Genomic DNA, 21075 nt, shown 5'->3' with positions numbered 1-21075 from the left:
CAGGGCAAACGGCTACTGTCAGCTTCAAAGTGTTATCACTTGGAGAAGTATCTGTATATTAACCAGTAAGAGCTTAAAACAAAAAGCTTCAGAGCTCTAACAGCTTAAAGGAGAAAAGCTGTACAATTATATCAACATTATTTTTTTTAAGATTTTATTTATTTATTTGACAGAGAGAGACACAGCGAGAGAGGGAACACAAGCAGGAGGAGTTGGAGAGGGAGAAGCAGGCTTCCTGCTGAGCAAGGAGCCCGATTTGGGGCTCAATCCCAGGACCCTGGGATCATGACCTGAGCCGAAGGCAGACGCTTAAGGACTGAGCCACCCAGGCGTCCCAAATCAACATATTATTTAAGCAGTGTGGAAAGCTGTTGTTAAAATTCAGTAATTCTGATAAAAACTAAGGGGGAACTTCTTAAACAACCTAACGGAAAAATCATAGAAAATGTAATAGTGGAGAGACTGAACTTACTCCCATTAGAGTCAGGCTTAGCCAAGGGAAGGTCATTATCACTACTCTTCTCCCACATAGTTCATACATTTTTTATTTAATTTATTTATTTATTAGTAGGCTCCACACCCAGCTTGGGGCTTGAACTGATGACCCTGAGATCAAGAATCCCATGCTCCACTGCTGAGCCAGCTAGGCGCCCCTCCCACAGAGTTTAGATCAGCCTAGCTAATTGAGTAGGCTGAGAACATGAAACAAGTGCTATAAATACTAGAAAGCAAGCAGAGTGGAGTGAGTGGTCGCCAGAGATGCCTGACGGTCTGTTCTGAGGTGCGGCCAAGGAGAGTGATGGAGCTGGCCAGAGACCGCTTACACCGGAGACGGACTACAGAACAGCATGTACCAGAGGTGGAAGTCTAAGTCAAACGTAGGACAGTCTCGCTGAGCCACCAAAAGTGTCAGTCGTACCCAAGGCGATGTCAGCAGCAGCAAGTACCTGGGGAGGATTTCCAGGCAGAACCAAGACAGGCATTCTTAGCTGAGACACCAAGAGGTGGTGAAAGCAGGATTGGAATATCCAGGTAGCTGATTTCCAAGGAAAAAACCAGGCTCCATCTACCATTTGAAGCTTCTGCCCCAAGTTTGCACTGTTGGTAAGAGAATCTGCATCATACCTTTATATGGAGCCTTCCCTCAGGTCTTAAGGATCCTGAAGCCTTGCTGCACACCTTGGATTTGATGGAACGGCAACCATGACTGTGGGAAAGAACAGCGAGATGCTGCAGCCCATTGACTATAGAATGAGAGGTATCCTGCAAAATGGCCAAATCTTCATTGCCAATATTTTTTTTAAAGTAATTTCTGCAGCCAACATGGGGCTCGAACTTACAACCCGAGATCAGGAGTCACGAGCTCTACTGACCAAGCCAGTGGCACATTCATTGAAACCTTTAAGGCTTTCGGCAAGCATATGAACTTGATCCTCTGTGATTGTGATGAATTCAGGAAGACCAAGCCCAAGAATCTGAAGCAGCCAGACCATGAAGAAAAGCGAGTTTGGGGTCTGGTGTGGCTACATGGGGAGAACGTGGTTTCCATGACTGTGAGGGGACCACCCCCCAAAGATACTGGCATTGCTTGGGTACCACTTGTTGGAGCTGCAGGAGGCCCTGGGGCGCCAGCGGCTGTTCCAATTCCCCAGGCTCCTGTTGGGTTAGCAGGCCCTGTCCGAGGGGTTGGGGGGCTTCAGGGAAGAGGTGCTATATCATCTGTGCAGTTGCGGCTCCTGCCAGCAATCCTGGAGCCCCAACTCAATACCCGTCTAGATGGGTGATCCCACCCACTTCTGAGAGCCGAGCAACACCACCTCCAGACCTTATGGCCCCTCTACTTGGTATGAGACCACCCATGGGCCCACCAGTTGGGTCCCCCATGCTCGAAGGATGCCCCACTCAAGGCATGCCCCCCCCCCAGGAATGAGACCCTCTCCACCAGGAATTAGAGGTCCATTCCCCCCCAGGAACACGTCCACCAAGACCCGAAGATACTGTCAATCTTTCTAAGTCACATTTTCCCCTGCAGTGTGTCTTGTAAAACTGTATAGAGTGTTTGTGAGATTTTGTTCCCTCTTTGTGGCATTAATATTAGCTAATAAATGCATGGAGCAATTACAAAATATATCAGAAAGCAAAGGAATGCTTACTTGCATATACGATATGAGTAGAAAATCCTAACCAACAAGGTGATTAGACACAAGTTTAAAAATAAAAATCGATTTTAAAAAATCAATAGATCAATGTATGCATGGGAAATTCTGTATATGATAAAGATGACATTGACGCTACTCAGCCATCAAAAAAAAAAAAGAAATCTTGCCATTTGTAACGATGTGGGTGGATCTAGAAGGTATGATGCTAAGCGAAATAAGTCAATCAGAGAAAGACCATTAGCATACGATCTCACTGATATGTGGAATTTAAGAAACAAAACAGAGGATCACAGGGGAAGAGAGGAAAAAATTAAACAAGACAAAATCAGAGAGGGAGACAATGCCAAAAGACTTTTTTGAAAAAAGATTTTATTTTATTTATTAGAGAGAGAGAGAGCATAAGCAGGGGGGTTGCAGGCAGAGGGAGAGGGAGAAGCAGGCTCCTGACTGAGCAGGGAACCTGACTCGGGGCTCAATCCCAGGACCCCGGGATCATGACCTGAGCCTAAGGAGACACTTAACCCACTGAGTCACCCAGGTGCCCCCTAACAGACTCTTAATCATAGGAAACAAACAGGGATGCCGGACGGGGAGAGGGGTGGGGAGATGGAGGTAACTGGGTGATGGGCATTAAGGAGGGCACATGATGTAATGAGCACTGGGTATTATATAAAAAAAGAAAATAGAAAAATAAAATAAAAAAATAAAAAGTACTTAGATCATACAAAAAAAGATGACACTCATATCAAAAAGAAATTGATATATCTTTTGATAACTGTTTTTGGGACAATTGGCTATCCATTTGGAAGGAAAGAAAATGAAATCTCTCTATCTCACGTAAAAATAAATTTCAGATATATCAAAGGGTTTAACATGAAAAATAAAACTACAGAAAAAAATAGAGGAATAGTTAATATTCTTATGTTAAAAGAAGTTCTCTCTAACAAAACTCAGAGTTCTTGTTTTTTGTTTTTTTTTAATGGGCAGGTTTGACTACTTGAATTTTTAAAACTTCTGTAGAATCACTTCTGGTATTCAAAGTCTGGTTCTTCCACTTAGAACCTGGGAGACCCCAGGCTAGTTCCTTACCCTTTGTAGGTCTCAATTTGTAAAATGGGGATAACAGTAGTACATACCTTGTAATGTAAGATTTAAATGAGATAACCCATATAAAGCGCTTAAAATGGTGTCCGGCATACTATAAATGCTCAGTAAATTTTAGCTATTAGCGTTATTATCACTACAACATTTACAAAATGAAAAATGACATTTACAAAGTTAAAAGATAAGTCACAGAGTAGGAGACATTTGTCACATAATAAAGAGACATAAAGTTCATAAAGGGTTAATGTCTGTAGTATACAAAGAGCATCTACAAGTCAATAAAATCCCCAACCAACATGGCTGAAACATGAACAAAGAATGTGAATCGATAATTAACAGAAGAAATTCAAATGGCCAACAAACATTTGGGAAAAAGTTCAACTTCATTAATAGTGAAAGAATGCAGTCACAACAACATTTAGATACCATTACTGATTGATCGTCTCTCACACCGGAAATTTTTGGTGTTGGTGGAAGTGTTGGTTGGGCTAAAATTGTTCTGTTTTTAGAGAGAAATTTGTCAATGTCTATTAGAACGTAAAAAAATGTAAACTCTTTGAGCAATGTCACTTCTAAGATCCTATCCAATGAATACAATGTATTCAGCATGTACTTAATACCGAAACTTTGGGAACAAAATGAATGATTATCTGTAGGGGAAGGAGACATTGATTTAATGGAATCCTACTTCACCATTATAAAGAATGGAGTAACTCATTATGAACTCACCTTGAAAGATGTTAAGTGAAAAAGCACATTGTAGAACAATATGTACGTTATGATCTCATTTCTGCAAAAATTAAAAAAGATGCATGTGTGCATATATATGCCTGCATATAAATTTACATTTGCATAAACATTAAAAAGTCTGGAAGATAGAAACCAAAATGTCAACAGTGATTTCTTCCGAAGTGTGAAATTCCTTCCTTCAATTGGCTTATTTATTCATTCAGCAAGTGTGTATTGAAAACCTGCTACATGCTAAGCATTGTTTTAGGCACTGTGGATACAGCAATAAATAAAATGGACAAAATTCCTGTCCTCATGCAATTCACATCTTCCACAGGGAGACAGATAGTAAAAATAAATAAATAAATAAAATATACAGTGTTTCAGATGGTGATATACACTATGGGGGAAAATAAAGCAGAGAAGAGATGTAGAAGGGCAGTTTCCAATTTTAAATATGGTGGATTGAAAGAGTAGAGGGCACATTTCACATCTTTATATCCTTAAAAAAGTCGTAGGGTTAACAAGGGTTTTTCTTTCTTATTATGTGGGTGATTTTCTGTATATTACAAGTAAACAGTATGAAAAGAGGAGAAAATGTTCTAACAGTGAATTTCTGACTTGGGGGTATGGCATAAATTTTGGGACCTATTTTGTTTTCTTCCTCCCACATATCTGAGTGCAGAAGCTAACCTACAATGGATAAAATTCTCTATCTCTCTTCCTCACTCATTGGGTATATTACTGGCATATCAATTGGTGTGTCATTTTTGTTATTTTCCCCCAAAGATTTGCTTTCTTGATTGTGTTTACCTAAGAGCATTTTATAAATTGGTTTGCATTTCGAAGAACAAACCTATAGGGAAACCTGATAAAATGCAAATTGTTTATCTGTGGGGGGGTAATCCCATTAATCCCTTGGTGACCCTGATTTTATTAGCTCTCCCCATGAGATAGAAAGGGACCCATGTTAAGGAATAAAAGTTAAGAATTTTGATGGCAATTACAGTCAACCAGATTGATTACAAGTTCTGGGACATAGAGACCAAACCTACCAATAGTTTTTTTGGATCATGTTTTGTATAAGGTCTGTGGTGGATGAGGGGGTGAGCCCTCAGAGTCCTATCCCAGTCTGTCCCTCTTGCCCCTCGGGGAGATTTTAAGGAGTGTGGAGAGGAAGGGGAGCAATGATTTGTCATCTGCCGGCAGAATAAAGGAAGTAGAGGCAGAGCTGCCACAGAAAGAGCTGAAGTTAAACAAGAAGAATACATCTGGATGTCTGACTTGGGATCTACAGGGACAACGACCTGAGTTCCGCATTCTGGGACCAGGGCCTAGTGGTTTTAGGAGTTGGTAGGAGTTGGTAGGAGCCAGGAGTTGGTAAGAGTCAGATCCATTTCCACAACAGAACTGTCAGGATCTGCTCTAGGTGCTTCACTCTCTCCAACTGGAAAGTTCACTTTTCTGTGCCCCCCCTCCCCGGCCCCAGTTTCCCACTGGTGTAATGGCCCTCTTAACTTCTTTGCCCCCATTAACTTCTCTAGGAGATTGAAGACATTTGAGGGAAAAGATTTGCCCTCCACCTAAGCAAACTTAAGCTCTTTGGGATTATATTAATAGCAACCCTTTTGCCAGACAGAGCTGTGGAGGGGGCTACACATTGTGTCACTTCCTTCTTCTTCTTCAGAATTTAAGTCATCTCTACACCCAGCGTGGGGCCCTAACTCACGACTCCAAAATCAAGAGTCGCAGGCATTCCCCACCCACTCCCCCTCGCCCCCAGCCAGCCAGGAACCCCTATCACTTTTTTCTTCCTAAACAGACTCTTTGAAATACTTATGAGAGATGTTATCATCCCCAATGTTGCAGACATTCAAACTGAGCCCTGCGCTCTGGGTGAAAAGGTAAACAACGGAAACCACAGCTCTTAAATCCTGGTTAAGGGCTCACCGATCTCATCTGAGCACAGGGAAGCGTTTTCTGCGGGGGTGGGGGAGGTGGTCTCCCCTTAACCTGTTTATTAGAGACTCAACAGGTTACTGATGATCAGTGTCTTATTCACCTGATATTAATCACACTACTTAAACAATAATGACGAATAGATTGCCTTAATTGATTCGCGTTACCATAAATACTGTGAATGACTCTTTCCTGCTCGGGGAAGAAATTCCTCTCCAAACCAAATTCGGAGCTCTCTTACGACTCCAACTATCTTGGACTACAACTCCCATCGTGCAACGGGAAACGTGCATAATTTCTCCGTGACCCGACGGGACTCTAACCAATCCAGTGCCATGGCCCTCGTTCAGCGACCTATTGGCTCCGTGTAGAGGCGGGACTCTCAGTTGCTAGGTTGGTACCCTTTCCGGAAGTGGTTGTTGGCCGCTGCAGGGCAACACCCCGGCGTCCCTGGAAGCGGGGAGCCGGGGTGGTGCTGGGGAAGCTGCGCAGAGCCGGGCGCGGTGGCCCAGTGCTTCCCGGGGCGGGGGACAGGTGAGGACCGATCCTCCAGGGAGCGGTCGGGTGGCGGGGGAAGGAGGGAAGCGGGAGAGTTGGGACACACTTGTGTGTCCGCGGGCGGGAGGAGCACGAGTGTGGGCGGGAACTGGAGGGAGAGGTTGGGAAGGAGCGGCCGGACTAGGGTGCATCCATCCAGAATCTCTCCGAGTGGCGGACGGGGCGCTAGGCTGGGCTGGGGTGGCGGCGGGGAGCGAGCGGCGACCCCGAGCGCGAGTGACAGCGTGTGAGCTTGCTGGGGCGTCCGTTTACTTGTCCTGTCCATGGTTGGAGTGTGAGGCCCGGCCTCCGAACCTCGCTGGAATACCTCTCTCGTGGGGAGGCTTCCCCCGTGCCCGAATCCAGGGCTAGCCCGACCTTCTGCCGTCTTTGGGCCAGCTGGGGAAGTCAGGAAGTTTTGGAGGTTTGTTTTTCCCTTCCTTTACTTGTACTGATTAAAAAAATCTCCCTCCTCCACCTGGAATGGCAGCCTTCACTTGGCTTCCACGACTCCTCGCTCCCGGGTCTCCTAACTCTTCGCAGGCCTGTCTTTTCTGCTCACCATAGGCCGCAACTGGGTGATTTCCCCCGCAAGTTCATTGACCATCTATTTAACTGCGGTGAGCTCCTCACACCCCTTTCCTGAGCTCGGACCTGCTTACTGATCATCTCCAGCTGCATGCCTCCCCCACCATCCTAGCCCCCCAGATCTGTGCCTCCTCTTGTAGTTCCAGTGTCAGTGAAGGACTTCACCGTTCACCCAGCCAGGTCTGCACCTGGAATTCATTCATAGGATATACGCAGCAAACATTTGCTGGGCATTTCTTATATTCTAGGGAGTGTGCTAGGTGGGGCTATTGGGTAAGGCATAGAAGCCAACAGATAATCCTATACTGGTCTAAGTGCCCTGATTTCCCTCCTCCCTGTTCTTCGCTTGCTGCAGACTTCCAAGTCCTGTTATTCGGCCTCCTAATACCCTACGCATCTGGTCCTTCCTTTCTCACAGCCACTGGCTTAGTTCATAATTTCTTGCCTGTGCTTTCAGGAAAGCTTCCTAAGGGGTCGCTCTTCTTCTGTTCTTGCCCTCCTGAAATTAATTAGTTCTTAGCCCGCTGTCAGAATATCTTGGTAAACTGCAGATCTGATCATGCCAGTCTCCTTTGTGAAATCCTGTGCTGGCTCCTCATCACACACAGGATACAACCTAAATCCTCCCAGGCCCTTTGTAGTGTGCTCCTGGCCGTCCACGGTAGATCTCTCTCCTGCCGCTTCTCCCATTGTCCCTTGCGTTCTGATCGGGTCAGAGGGCTTAAGACCTCAGGCTTTGGGGTCAGAGAGACGTGGGGGCAGCATGCGTGTTATGCTGTGCCCTTTGCTATCTGTGAAGCCTTGGGCAAGTTGTTCTTTTTTATTTAACCTTGTTGAGCCTCACTTTCCTTATTTGAAAAACCGGGAAAATATTTTCTACCTCTTGGAGAGGGCGAGGTGAGATGATGTATATACAGCATTAGGACCGTTCTTGGAACATAGGAAGTGTTCAGTGAATATAAACTTTTGCTGTCATAATGAATTCTCTGCACCCACCGTGTTCTTCCTGCCTCTTTGCCTTTGTGCATGCTGTTTCTTCTGCCTTCTATTCCCTTATCCTGGTGAGCTCCTGCTTATTCTTGAAGAGCCCTCTCATTGATTCTTTACTCTGATGCTTTCCCTGATCTTCCAAAATAAGGTTAGTCGTCCCTACCTTGGTTTCCTGTTGTACCTCCTGTTGCTTAAGGTGCTTCACACATTCTACAACCATGTCTTTATGTGTTTGGCTTCTTAGTGAGGCTCAGCTGGAGTTCGGGACCTTGTGTAATCAGGCTTGTAGCCCTAACAGTTAGCACAGTGCCAGCCCATGGTAGGTGTTCAATAAGTGGTCATTGAATGTTGGAAAGGCCTTCACTTACATTCCCTGGTACTCGATCTGTCCTCTGGAACAAGGTAGAATAGGGCTTTCAAATATATATATATATATATATATATAGTTACAGTAATAACAGCAACTCACATTTATTGAGAGCTTACTATGTTTTAAGTATTTTACATGTATTGAATAATTTATTCTTATTATTTTTTTAAAGATTTTTTTATTTATCTGATAGAGAGAGACACAGCGAGAGAGGGAACACAAGCAGGGGGAGTGGGAGAGGGAGAAGCAGGCTTCCTGTGGAGCAGGGAGTCCAACGCGGGGCTCGATCCCAGGACCCTGGGACCATGACCTGAGCCGAAGGCAGACGCTTAACGACTGAGCCCCCCAGGCGCCCCTTATTTTTATTTTTTTAAAGATTTATTTTTTCTAGAGAGAGAGCCAGTGCAAGAGTGAGTATGAGCAGGGGAGGGGCAGAGGGAGAGAGAAAATCTCAAGCAGACTCCCAGCTGAGTGTGGAGCCAGATATGGGGCTCGATCTCGTGACCCTGAGATCGTGACCTGAGCCGAAATCAAGAGTCAGAGGCCTGACTGAACCACCCGGGTGTCCCCCATGTATGACATAATTTGATTCTCACAACCCTTTGGGATAGCCCTTGTTATCTCCATTTTACAGATGAGAAAACTGAGGCAGCTTGCCCTGCTGGTAAGTGGCAGAGCTGGGATTCAGAGGCAAGAATGTTCCCAGGCCTGTGCTCAGTTGCCACTACATAATCACCTCTCCTTTCTCCCACCTTCTGCCCAGTGCCTTCTTCAGTAAGTGCGCTTGTCCCTGCTGTACCTTCTCTGTAACTGGTCCAGCAGAGGGGAGGAAATCCAGACGCAGGGAACTCGCATTATGCATATGTGTGCGTGAGTACGTTCTGTTCACTTGCAGGTGTTTTTACTCCTCATCACATCTCTAGTGCCAGCAAGAAGTAAACTTAATAGGTGCTCCGTAAATATTCTCGAATGGATAAATGATCTCTAGTAGCCGTTAGAGGCATAGGATTTCTCTTCCCACCACCTTCCTCATTCCTACAGCCCCTGTCCTTTGGGTCCTGCCCTTACCCACATCCTTTCTTAAGGCAAAGGGAGGAGGTAGAACATAGCCCACCCACATCTTCATTTTTTTCTGACGGAAGATTTGTTTGATATTGGAATGATCCGTGAATTTAGATTTTCCTGGTTTTTCCTGACCTTTAAATATAGCTAAGTAGGTATTCTGCCACAAAGAGATTTTACTTGCCCCATGCTTTCCCGAGGTGAGATATGTCTAGGGATATGTGACATCTCTCAAATGTGGGATTTCTCAAATGATCTGAGATGGCTGATACAGTGCCTTGTAATAGATCACTGCCCTGTTGGACTGAATGGTGGCTAGCCTGATGTCCCCAGAGATCCTTTCCCCTTCCCTCTCCTCCCTAACTCAGAGAATTCAAGATTCCGGTGGCTCCTTAAGCCACATCAACCACCCTGGTTTCTGGTACCTTTCTGCTCTGCTTTTCCAGAGTCGGTGACCCCACTTCTCTCTGACTGTGTGTGGAGGGAACATTACTTGCACAGGGTGTTATGGGTTCTTTGGGTAGGAAGCAGATCTGCACTTGGGTTGATGTACTGCAGAGGAGAATGCTTCTTCCATTAGCCTGTCTTCCTGAGGCACGAAGTTAGTGCTTGGAGGTGTCACAGTGGGAATGAGAGGGGGGCAGAGCCTGACTCCCTTGGCTGCAGTGGGCTGACAGAGGCAGCCATCTCTCATGAGTCCTAAGGCGAGATACCTTCCTTGCTCATCTGTCAGCTGTCAGGGTACAGAGAGGACCATAGTAATGGTCCCTCCTATATCCTGTGCTGTTTATCAGGGGTCCCTCTCTAGGGGTCTGGGGACAGATTCAGAGCCACCAGATCGGGCCCATGAGCACTCATTAGAGGACGCATCCTGACCTTCTTTTGGATGACAGGGTCTTGCTACTCCCTGCCCCAGCTATGAGAGGGCTGCGTTGTGCTCGCTGCTCCCGGTGGAACAGTGTCAACTTCTGAAGAGGTCAGGCCCTCCTTCTCTAGGCTCCTGTCGGTCACATCAGGGTGGCGACAGCACTCCCAGCAGTGCCATACACCACAGCCACTTTACAGGGTGACTCGTCTCTGCATCATCGGGAGCTTCAGTGTGGGAGCTGCCGTAGGGAAGAGTTGTGACCCGGGGTCCTGAGGTAGTTATAGGAGGAGGGATTGGAAGGGAGGAGTAATTCTAGAACGGGGCCAGCTTGTCCGTTGAACAATTCGATGCTGTCCCATCCCTGGAGCTACAAACCTTGGTTTCCAGTTGGAAACTTTCCACCCCCGTCCTCCTTCCTGATCCTGTTAAACCTGCCGTTGCAGCATCTGTCCCTTCTGCCTTCTCTCTGCTTCTGCCCTTGTTTAAGGCCTTGTTGTCTTTCCCTTGGATGGCGGCCTCCTCCGTGGTTTTCCCGACACCAGTCTCATTCCCCCGGTCCTGCCATGCCCCTCCTGCCAGCCTTCTCATCCTAGAAAAAGGCCACTCTGTGCCACTTTCTTTCACCAAAGCCCTCAGTGGCTCCCCTCTGCCACAGGGGAGAGGCGAGACTCTTTCGCATGGTCTGCACGGCTCTCTGCCGCGACCTGGCTTTCCACCCTAGCCCCTGCTGTGCCTGCTGGTGTCCAGCACTCCAGAACCGCTCGTCTGCACCCCGATGCCCCCTTGCCTAGAACACCTCCTCCACTTACACGACTCTTGACTGCCTCTGGTCCCCAGCCCCTTGAAAAAGCCTGCCTTCCTCCCTTCAGCGGGAATGTTCCTTCTCTCTCAGTACCTCCAAGAGCAAGATGGTTTTATTCCCCTTCTGCCTTCTACTGTTGAAGTTGTGTTTGCTACTTCCACTAGATCGTAAGCTCCCTGAGGGCATTGCTGAATGCAAATAGGGATGTGTGTTGAGACGGTGTGACCACACTGGGATACATTGGTATATGGGAGGGGTGTTGCTAGTTCCTTTGGTGTTTCACTAGGGTTTTCTAGCTGGGGGTCCTATACTGTGAATTATTTCTCCTGTGTTGGGGGCGGGTATGAAGTCAAACTCTTGAGAGGGCTGGGTTTCCAGATCTTTTGTGACCCACCGAGTGTTCAGCAAGCCTTTGGGAGGTGTGTCTCAAGGAACTTTCCCAGGTGCAGAGCCTAGAAGGCCTGAGTTCTGAGCCGTTGGTCCCACCCTTCGCTGTCCCTGGAGTTGGAGAATCCCCGGCTAAGTTGGCTTGCATGGTCTGGTCTGATCCAGGTACTCCAGGACGCAGCTCCAGTTTTTCCCCTTTTAAGCTGGGTCACTGATGTTCTCTTTGGGTGCAGGTCTTTGGGACCTAGGTGTTCGAGCCCAGACCAATCATGGCAGGAAGACCCATCCGCATAGGAGACCAGCTGGTTCTGGAGGAAGATTATGATGAGACCTACATCCCCAGTGAGCAAGGTAAGAAGTCTGGGGTGCCCTGTAATAGTTCTTCGAGGGCAGGAATTATCTCTGATTGAGCTTTGTCCTTCTAATACGAAGTACGCTGCGTGTGCAGGGCCTCTCCGTATATTTGGTTAGATCAGGGGTTGGAATACTGTAATCTATGGACCTAACCTGGCCTGTTGCCTTCTTGTAAATAAAGTTTTATTAGAAAATAGCCATGCTTATTTGCTTATGTATTGTCTGTGGCTGCTTTCATGGCACAAGGGCAGTGTTGAGTGGTTGTGACAGGAGCCCTATCACCCACAAAGCCTAAAATATTTCCTGTCTGGCCCGTTACAGAAAAAGTTTGCTGACCTTGGGTTGGATCAGTGATTAATTTAATTTTTAAATTGTTATTTATTTTTATTTATTTATTAGAGAGAGAACGAGCATGGGGAGAGGGAGAAGCAGACTCCCCACTGAACAAGTAGGCTGGTGTGGGGCTCTATCCCAGGACCCTGGGATCACGACCTGAGCTAAAGGCAGACACTTGATCGACTGAGCCACGCAGGCGCCCTGATCAATGATTGATTTTAAATGAAAATATAGGGGTGCCTGGTTGACTCAGTCGGTAGAGCATGCGACTCTTGATCTCAGGGTTGTGAGTTCGAGCCTCACATTGGGCGTAGAGATTACTTAAAAATAAAACCTTAAAATAAATAAATGAATGAATGAATGAGTAAATAAATGAATAAATACATATTTTAAAAGTGAAGTCTGTCTTAAAAAAAAGAAAGAAAATATAATAGGGGATACCATGAAATACAGTGTGTCCTGAAGCCAAGGATGACCCAATTTCTTTTTTTTTTTTAAGATTTTATTTATTTATTAGAGAGAGAGAGAGATAGAGAGCACGAGAGGGAAGAGGGTCAGAGGGAGAAGCAGACTCCCTGCTGAGCAGGGAGCCCGATGCGGGACTCGATCCTGGGACTCCAGGATCATGACCTGAGCCGAAGGCAGTCGCTTAACCAACTGAGCCACCCAGGCGCCCGGGTGACCCAATTTCTTTCTTTTTTTTTTTTTTTAAAGATTTTATTTATTTATTTGAGAGAGAGAATGAGAGAGAGAGAAAGCACATGAGGGGGGGGAGGGTCAGAGGGAGAAGCAGACTCCCTGCTGAGCAGGGAGCCCGATGCGGGACTCGATCCCGGGACTCCAGGATCATGACCTGAGCTGAAGGCAGTCGCTTAACCAACTGAGCCACCCAGGCGCCCCTGGGTGACCCAATTTCTTAAGAAGAAAACTAAAGCAATGTTTTGTTTTGTTTTGATACAGCAATAATAACAGAATTTACTGAGTGCTCCTCTGTGCCAGTCTCTGTGCTAAGAACTTTACATGTATTTCCTTTGCTTTTTTAAGGGTTTTTTTTTTTTTTTAACTTATTTAAGTGATCTCTATACCTAACGTGGGGCTTGAACTCAAAACCCTGAGATCAGGAGTTCATGCTCTTCAGCTGAGCCAGCCAGGAGCCCTACACGTACTTGCTTTTCAACCCTCGCAGCAGCTCCATGAGTTAGGTAGTGTTATCATTCCCATTTTACAGATGAGGAAATGAGGCACAGGAAGGTGCGCTAACTTCCCTTCATGCACAGGTCTGCTGAGTGGTGCAACCAGGACCCACAGCCAGGTGTCCTCAGGAAAGGGCCCGCATGTTAGCCTTCCTATTTATGGTCCACTTTGCACCAGAGTGTTCTTACAGTGTAAAACAGATCATATCAGGGCTCTGCTTTTAGTAATATTCTATTATATTCAGTGTAGCCACTTGCCACAGGCCCTTTGCACCTGGTCTTCTGCCTGAGTGCTCTTTCCTCTGCTCTGCATGGCTAGCTCCCTTGTCTCCTACAGGTTTCAGTTGTGTTCCATTCTGAGAGGTTTCCCTTGACCCTTTCCAAAGGAGTGCCCCCTTCACCTTGACGTTTTCTATCTCATACCTCATTTACTTCCTTCATTACCTTTATCAGAAACTTTAATTCTTTGTATATTTATCTGTTTACTTCTTTACTGGTGGTTTCTTCTCCTAGAATATAGACTCCATAAGGGCAGAGACCATTTCTCTTATGCATAGCACATAGGAAGCACTCAAAAAATATTTGTGAGATCTGCGAATAAGTTAGTCTCTGGCAAGCCAAATTCCAGCTGGTCCTTTGAAAAAGCGCTTTTTCTTCCCTAGTCCCCAGGTGTGTCAACCTCCACATTCTTCCCTGAGATGACCCAAACTGGTGATGCCTTTCTGGCCTGGGCTATTGTCATCTGAAGCATCGATGTATTTATTTCATTATTCCTGGGGGGCTCTGGTGACATATTCCAGTGGTTAGTTCATCTATCTTTTTCCCTGTAAGTAAGCTAGCTCTTAGCTCAGTACATACATCTCCCCTGTTCCTCCAGATCTCTGATGAAAGAGCTTTCTAAATGCTTTCTGAAGGAGTATAACGCAAGTCTCAGAGTCCATAATATATAGCAAAATTGGAAAAGAAACAACTACCTTCATGTCATGGGAGAGAGCGTTCAGAGTGGAGAACAAGGCTGCTTAAGTATCATCCCACTTTCTCAGCTCAGATGTCCCCTGGCCCCATGCAGAAGAAGTCACTGCTTTGTCTCTGCTCCCGTGGCACACAGTGCATATCTCCATTCAAACACCTACCCCATGGTTTAGACTCTGTTCGTGTGTCAGTAGGGTCCTCAAGGGGCTTCGTCTTCTCTAGTTCAGTCCATGCTAGTTGATTGAGTGACGAGCACTTTTGCAGCAAGATTTTGGAAATCTTGGGAGAGCCTGTGTCCCAGTAAGGCTGCCCTCATTCAGGATGGTTCTGGCTGTGGCTGGTGGGCTTCTTCCCCAGGCCCCTGCCACACTGATGTCTTGGTCTTTTTTTTTTTTTTTTATTAATATTTATTTATTTGACAGAGAGACATAGTGAGAGAAAGAACACAAGCAGGGGGAGTGGGAGAGGGAGAAGCAGGCTTCCCGCGGAGCAGGGAGCCCGATGCGGGCTCGATCCCAGGACCCTGAGATCATGACCTGAGCCGAAGGCAGACGCTTAACGACTGAGCCACCCGGGTGCCCCTGTCCCTGGTACTTCTGACCAACAAGCGAGACACCCGAGTCTCATGCCCCCCTCTTTGGGTTAGATAATTTGCTAGAACAGGCCACAGAACTCAGGGAAACACTTAAAACTTCTGTGTGCCAGTTTATTATATAATAAGGGATATCATAACAGATACAGATGAATAGCCAGATGAAGAGATACTTAGGGTGAGGTCTGAGAGGGCCCCAAGTGCAGGAGCTTCTGTCTCTGCGGGCTCGAGATGCAATCCCCCCCCGGCACGTGGTTGTATTCACCAACCCAGAGGCTTTCTGAGCCCCATAGTTTAGGGATTTTTATGGAAGCTTCTTTACTGAGTCATAATCGATCATTAACTCCTTTTCCAGCCCCTCTCCCCACTCCAGAGGATGGGAGTGAGCCTGAAAGTTCCAAGCATCGTCTTCTATTTTTTTTAAGGTTGATTTTATTTATTTATTTATCACGAGCACACGAGCGGGGGGAGGGGCAGAGGGAGAAGTCGGTTCCCTGCTGAGCAGGGCTGACACGGGGCTCAGTCCCGGGACCCCGTGGATCATGACCTGAGCCCAAGGCAGATGCTTAACTGACTGAGCCACCCAGGTGGGCCCCTCCCCCCTTTTTTCCAAGATTTTATTTTTAAGTAATTTCTACACCCAGAGTGGGGCTTGAACTCACAACCCCGAGATCAAGAGTTGCATGCTCTACCAGCTAAGCCAGCCAGGTGCTGCTGTAAGTACCAAGGTTCTAATCATGGCTTGGTCTCTTTGGGGACCAGCCCCCATCCAGGAGCCCACCCAGAGTCACCTCATTGGAAGAAAAGATGCTTCTGTTACTCAGGAAGTTCCAGGGGCTTTCGGAGCTCTGGGTCAGGAACTTGGGTCAAAGGCCAAATAGTAACAGGAACTGGGGGCAAAGACCAACATGTATATTTCTTATTATGGCACAAGGTTGGTTGTGATTTTTTTTCTTCTTTCCATGCACATCCCCAACTTTCTTCCTTTCTCATCCTCCTGCCTCCTCTTGCAGAGATTCTTGAATTCGCCAGAGAGATTGGTATTGATCCCATCAAGGAACCAGAGCTGATGTGGCTGGCACGGGAGGGCATTGTGGCCCCACTACCTGTGGAGTGGAAGCCCTGGTAAGTCGGCACGCATGTGGCTCGTTGGCTTTGCCTCTCATGGGCACAGGGAGCCTGGCACTGGAGGTCAGCTTTCATTTGCCACCTTTCGAAGCCTGCCCTGCATAGAGTTGGGGACAGCAGTTGGGGACAACGGGGTCCATTTTTCCGTTGCGCTGCCTGATGCTTTGGGTCTGAGCTTAGGCCAACTTGCCGGTCGAGGGTCCCGGGAGCTGCTGCCTTGGGTCAGGTCCCGCAACACCAGCATCTGTTTTTGACACCCTGGGGAAGTGTCATTGTTATTCTTTGCAGACTGCTATTGAGGTTGACAATATTGAGAGCCCCTCAGCATGTCCGCGGTGGATGCTGGTGCTAAGAGGGATTGTAGTGGGGCCACACAGACTGGCAGGGATTCCGTCTCCCTTGGCAAACTGTCCCTGACTTTGAGTTGTGGATTCGTTCGTATTTTCAGTTTCTCTCTGAGCTCTCTGGATGATGAGGAGCGGACTCACTCAGCTTGTCAGGAAACCAGGTTGATGGTGAGGAGGCTAACGGGGTCTCGGCAGCTGTTGCCAGCGCATCCCCAACTGACGACCCCATCGTGTCCCACTCGGGGACAGTGATGCGTGTTCTCCGTTCCGCGTGCCTGCTCCGTTCTCCTTGTCACAGGCGCAGCGCGTGCCAACTTGCCTCTTAAAGTGTGTGCTAAGTTTACTTCCTACCGCAGTGGGCCATTTGCCTGCACTTGTCCCCAGCTAGTGCCCAGGTGTCTTCCGGGGTCTTCCCTTCTGCTGGTCTTGTACGGTTTTGTGATCAAGGTGTAATTATTCTGTTCTTATCCATACCATTCAATGTGTTGGCCAAGCTTCAAAATGACTGCAACTGTGGCCTCACCATCCCTGCTGAAGAACTGTGCGCAATCCTTTTAGCTTCTCCCCACGTGGCCGACTCCCTGTTCTCTTGATCTCTTCAGCTGCGTCTCCTTGGATCTCCTCCAGTTTCATGACATCTTTCTTATTAGAAATCCATCAGCACCGTGCACAGTATTCCCGGTGCTGAGGATGCACGATTGTGTTTGTAGGATAAGTTCATAGGATGGTGGTTTCTGTTTTGTTTCCAGTATCTGCCCTGGTACCCACATTTGCCTTATCTATTTTTTTCAAAGATTTATTTATTTATTTCAGAGAGAGTGAGAGGACACGTCGGGGGAGGGGCAGAGGGAGAGAATCTTCAAGCAGCCCCCCATGGAGCCTGCCTCGGGGGCTCGCTCCCGTGACACATGAGATCATGACCTGAGCCGAAACCAAGAGTCAGACGCTTACCTGACTGAGCCACTCAGGCGCCCCGACATTTTGCCTCATCTATTAATTTCTATCTTCTCTTTGTTTTTTAAGTTTGTATGTACGTGTGCTGTTTTGCTTTTGGATCCTTTTTTCTAATGAGAAACCACGTGAGAAATATAATCAGTATAGTAATACCGTAATGTACACACACCTAATAAATAGATAGCTGCAGTGTTTGTAAAAAGTAAAGCGGTGGGTGGAAGGAAGGAAACCGTCACTGGTTATGGGCCAGCCGCACGCCAGGCTTCATGCCGGCCGCCTTCACGGTCCTGCTAGTGGTGGCCGGCGCTCCCTCAGCCTGTGAGGGAGCATGAACTCTTCGGCAGTTTTTAAAATACCGTAAGTCATTAAAATTTAATGGAACATGCCATCTTCTACCCTTTCAATTGCAAGAGTAACTACTGTTAATTGGTGAATTCCTTCCTGGCCTTGAAAACACACCCCACCCCACACACATGGTTTTGTTTGTTACACATAAGTGTGTACTATATACATTGTTGCTCTTTTCTGTCATTGTGTGGTCCACCTTAGCCTTTTATCAGCTACACACTTTTCCATGTATAGATGTGCCATAATTTTTAAAAATCCCGATTTATTTAACCACTCTTATATTGAAGGGTGTTTAGATTTTTTTTCCAAATTGACCCTATGTGTGGGTCTCCTTCTGGTTTCTCTGCTTTCTTCCACTGATCTGTCTACCTTAACACCAATATAGTACGTACTGTCTTAATTACTGTAGCTTTATTATAAATCTTGAAATCATTTAGGGTAAATCCTCCAGCTTTGTTCTCCATTTCCAGAGTTGTAGGTCCTTTGCATTTCCATCTGAATTTTAGAATCAGCTTGTCATTTTCTACCAAAAAAAAATCCTATTAAGATTTTGATTGGAATTGCACCAAATCTATAAATCAGTTTAGGGAGAATTGACCTCTAAAATTATATGGAGCCTTTCAACCCCCGAGCAGGGTCTGTCTCCATTTATTTAGGTGGTTCTTTAAGAAATGTTTTATAGTTTTTAGTGTACATGTCTTGCCCGTATTTTGTTAGATTTATTCCTAAGTAGTGTGTATTTCTGATGTTTCTGTAAATGGTATATTTTAAAATTTCAAATAAATAGCAATAGGAATTGCTTTTATATGGAAATAAAATTGGTTTTTGTATAGTGATATTGTAGCTGGCAGCCTTGCTAAACTCACGTGTCAGTTTTTTTTTTTTTAAGATTTATTTATTTTATTTATTTTATTTGACAGAGAGAGAGAGAGAGAGTGTGCTCTTGGGCACACAGGTGAGCTGGGGGAGTGGGGGGAGAGAGAGGGAGAAGGAAAGAACAGACTCCCTGCTGAGCATGGAGCCCAAAGCGGGGTGGGGGGGTGGGAGGGTGGGGGTGGGGGCTTAACCCCATGACCCCAAGATCATGACCTGAGCCGAAATCAAGAGTCTGACGCTCAACCAACTGAGCCACCCAGGTGCCCCATGTATGTCATTTCTAATATTTTTGTAGATTATCATAGGATTTCCTACATACGTGATCATGTCTTTTGTGAAAAAGACATTTTTACTTCTTCCTTTCCAATCTGGATGCCTTTTATTTTTATTTCTTTCCTTACTGCACTGACTAGAACCTCTAATAATAGAAGTGGTGACAATGGACATTTTTGCTTTGTTCCTGATCTTAAGGGATTGAGTATGATATGATGTTAGCTGTAGGTTTTTGTAAATGCCCTTTGTCAGGGTGAGGAAGTTCCCTTCTATTCCTGGCTTTCTGAGAGTCTAAAGCAGAAAGGATATTGGATTTTACCAAATGTTTTTTCTGCATCTATTGATAGGCTCATGTGGGGTTTTTTTCTATTTCGGTCTTAATATGGTCAGTGATACTGATTGATTTTCAAATGTTAAACTGACCTTACAGTCCTGGGATAAAGTCCACCTGGTCATGATCATATATTATCAGATTTGATTTTCTAAACTTTTGTTAAGTATCTTTGTTCTAAAATAATAGTTTGAAGGGGATGAGGTAGGTAGAGTTTGGGTATTTTTTTTTATTACCAATTTCCAATTTTATTTATTCATTTTTTTGTTACAAGTTGAGACCTCTTTTCTGGCTCAGTAAGTGATTCCGTTTATGTAAATGTTCTAGGTGTTCTCGATAAGAATGTAGTCTCTCATTTTCCAATATAGGGTTCTATAAATACCCATTATATCGAGCATGCTAGGTATGTTTACGTCTTCCTGTGTCCCTAGGCACTTTTGTCTGGTCTCAATCTGAATAACAGTTTAGTTGAGTACAGAATTGTCTGTTGAATTTGACCAGCCCTTGGCCAATACTATGTACCATGATCTTCTGGTTTTCCTTAATGTAAAGACCTATGTTCTTGGTCTCGTTTGTTGTTCCTTTGTGGGTAGTAAATCTTCCCCCCCTCTGGTTGTTTTTATAATTTTATTTTTATCTTTGGTGTCCTATAATGTCACTGCAGTGTATCAGGTATGTATTTATTTTTATTTCCTCAGTTCAGGATTTGGGTGCTTTCTTTCTTTGAGGACTCCTGTCTCTCTTCGTCCCCCTTTCCTCCCCTAATTTAATGATTCTACAAATTCCCACAAGTTCTCTTATGTTCTTTTCAGTATGTCTGGTTTTTTGTTTTTTTTTTAAGAGTTCTGTTCTTTCATTATGGATTCTACTCTGTTTATCCCTACAGTAATTTTAGATGTAGTTAATTTTCGTCTTCTTTTGATCAGTCTGCTGTGCCAAGTTTACTAATGCTTCTCTTCACTGGCGCCGATTCCCTTTTACCATGAACTGTCTTCCCATGGGGCTTGTTAATTATTTATTGTGAGTTTTGTGAATCCATCTTCTCTAGAGTTATTTTCTGTTTTATTCCTAGGTTGTTGAGTGGCTTTACGACAGCTTGTGCCAAGGATTTTTTCAGTGGGCATTAGGACTAAATTTTTACATTAATTTTCCAACTTGGGATTTTCTTACCACAATTTGGACTCTATGTCTGCATGTGTCTTGGGGTTTTAATTTTTCATGGAATTTGCTTTTGCCTGCCTAGACCTGGATCGGTGACATGCTTCCTCGTTCCACTAGGTTCTTCTTTTCATGGAATGAGCAGCCTGATGGGCCCAGCAATATGCAAGGCTCTCATTCCTAGTTTCCAGATTCGTGAAGGCCTAAGGCCATCTTCTCAGTCTGTCGCTTGGCATTAAAACCCAGGTTTGAAGGGTCTCTATCCAGGTCAGACACCAGCCTTGACCTGTCACCTCTCACGTACTAATCAGGCTTTACGTTTTCTTTCTGTTTCTGGCCTCTGAGAACTTGGCACCAGGTGAGGAGAGGTCAGATGTTTCCTTCAGTTTGGTTAAGCATGTTGCCTGAGATTTTGTATGCGTGTCTAGAGAAAAAAATTCTAGAATTTGAATCAATGCGTTAAAAGATGTGCAGAATTTAAATATTGTTAGTTAATCCCAAATTACTTTCCACTGCAGTTTAACAATCCCTCCAATAACAGTAAATGTGGTTCATTTAAAAATATGATCAGTTAAAATACTGTTAACCCCCCAAAAATGATCAGTACAAAAAAATTGTCAATCCAGGGGCAGGAGATTATACCCGATTGTTTGAATTT

The 21075-nt window shown here is 45.5% G+C and overlaps 1 protein-coding gene and 2 pseudogenes across 6 annotated transcripts in view; all 3 read left to right on the top strand.

Annotated features, from left to right (window-relative positions):
* Positions 1-799: 799 nt before the first annotated feature.
* On the top strand, positions 800-1036 carry LOC114211251 (SNRPN upstream reading frame protein pseudogene; annotated as a pseudogene).
* A 167-nt stretch (positions 1037-1203) lies between these two features.
* On the top strand, positions 1204-2013 carry LOC148162688 (small nuclear ribonucleoprotein-associated protein N pseudogene; annotated as a pseudogene).
* Positions 2014-6385: 4372 nt separating this feature from the next.
* CEP164 (centrosomal protein 164) overlaps positions 6386-21075 on the top strand; it is a 61297-nt gene continuing 46607 nt past the window's right edge. For all 6 annotated transcript variants that reach the window (XM_088018060.1, XM_028105930.2, XM_088018062.1 and 3 more), the window contains exons 1-3: positions 6386-6485; positions 11789-11906; positions 16016-16127. In XM_088018060.1, coding sequence (XP_087874186.1) covers positions 11825-11906; positions 16016-16127 — 194 coding nt within the window. In that variant the 5' untranslated portion in view covers positions 6386-6485; positions 11789-11824. The remainder of the gene's footprint in view (positions 6486-11788; positions 11907-16015; positions 16128-21075) is intronic.

This window comes from Eumetopias jubatus, unplaced genomic scaffold (assembly GCF_037043125.1).
Source record: "Eumetopias jubatus isolate StellerSeaLion01/CBP00866 unplaced genomic scaffold, mEumJub1_p1.0 scaffold_13, whole genome shotgun sequence".
NCBI classification, from domain to species: Eukaryota; Metazoa; Chordata; class Mammalia; order Carnivora; family Otariidae; genus Eumetopias; species Eumetopias jubatus.
Note: the sequence above shows the minus strand (reverse complement) of the source record. Positions and strands in the feature narration are given on the sequence as shown.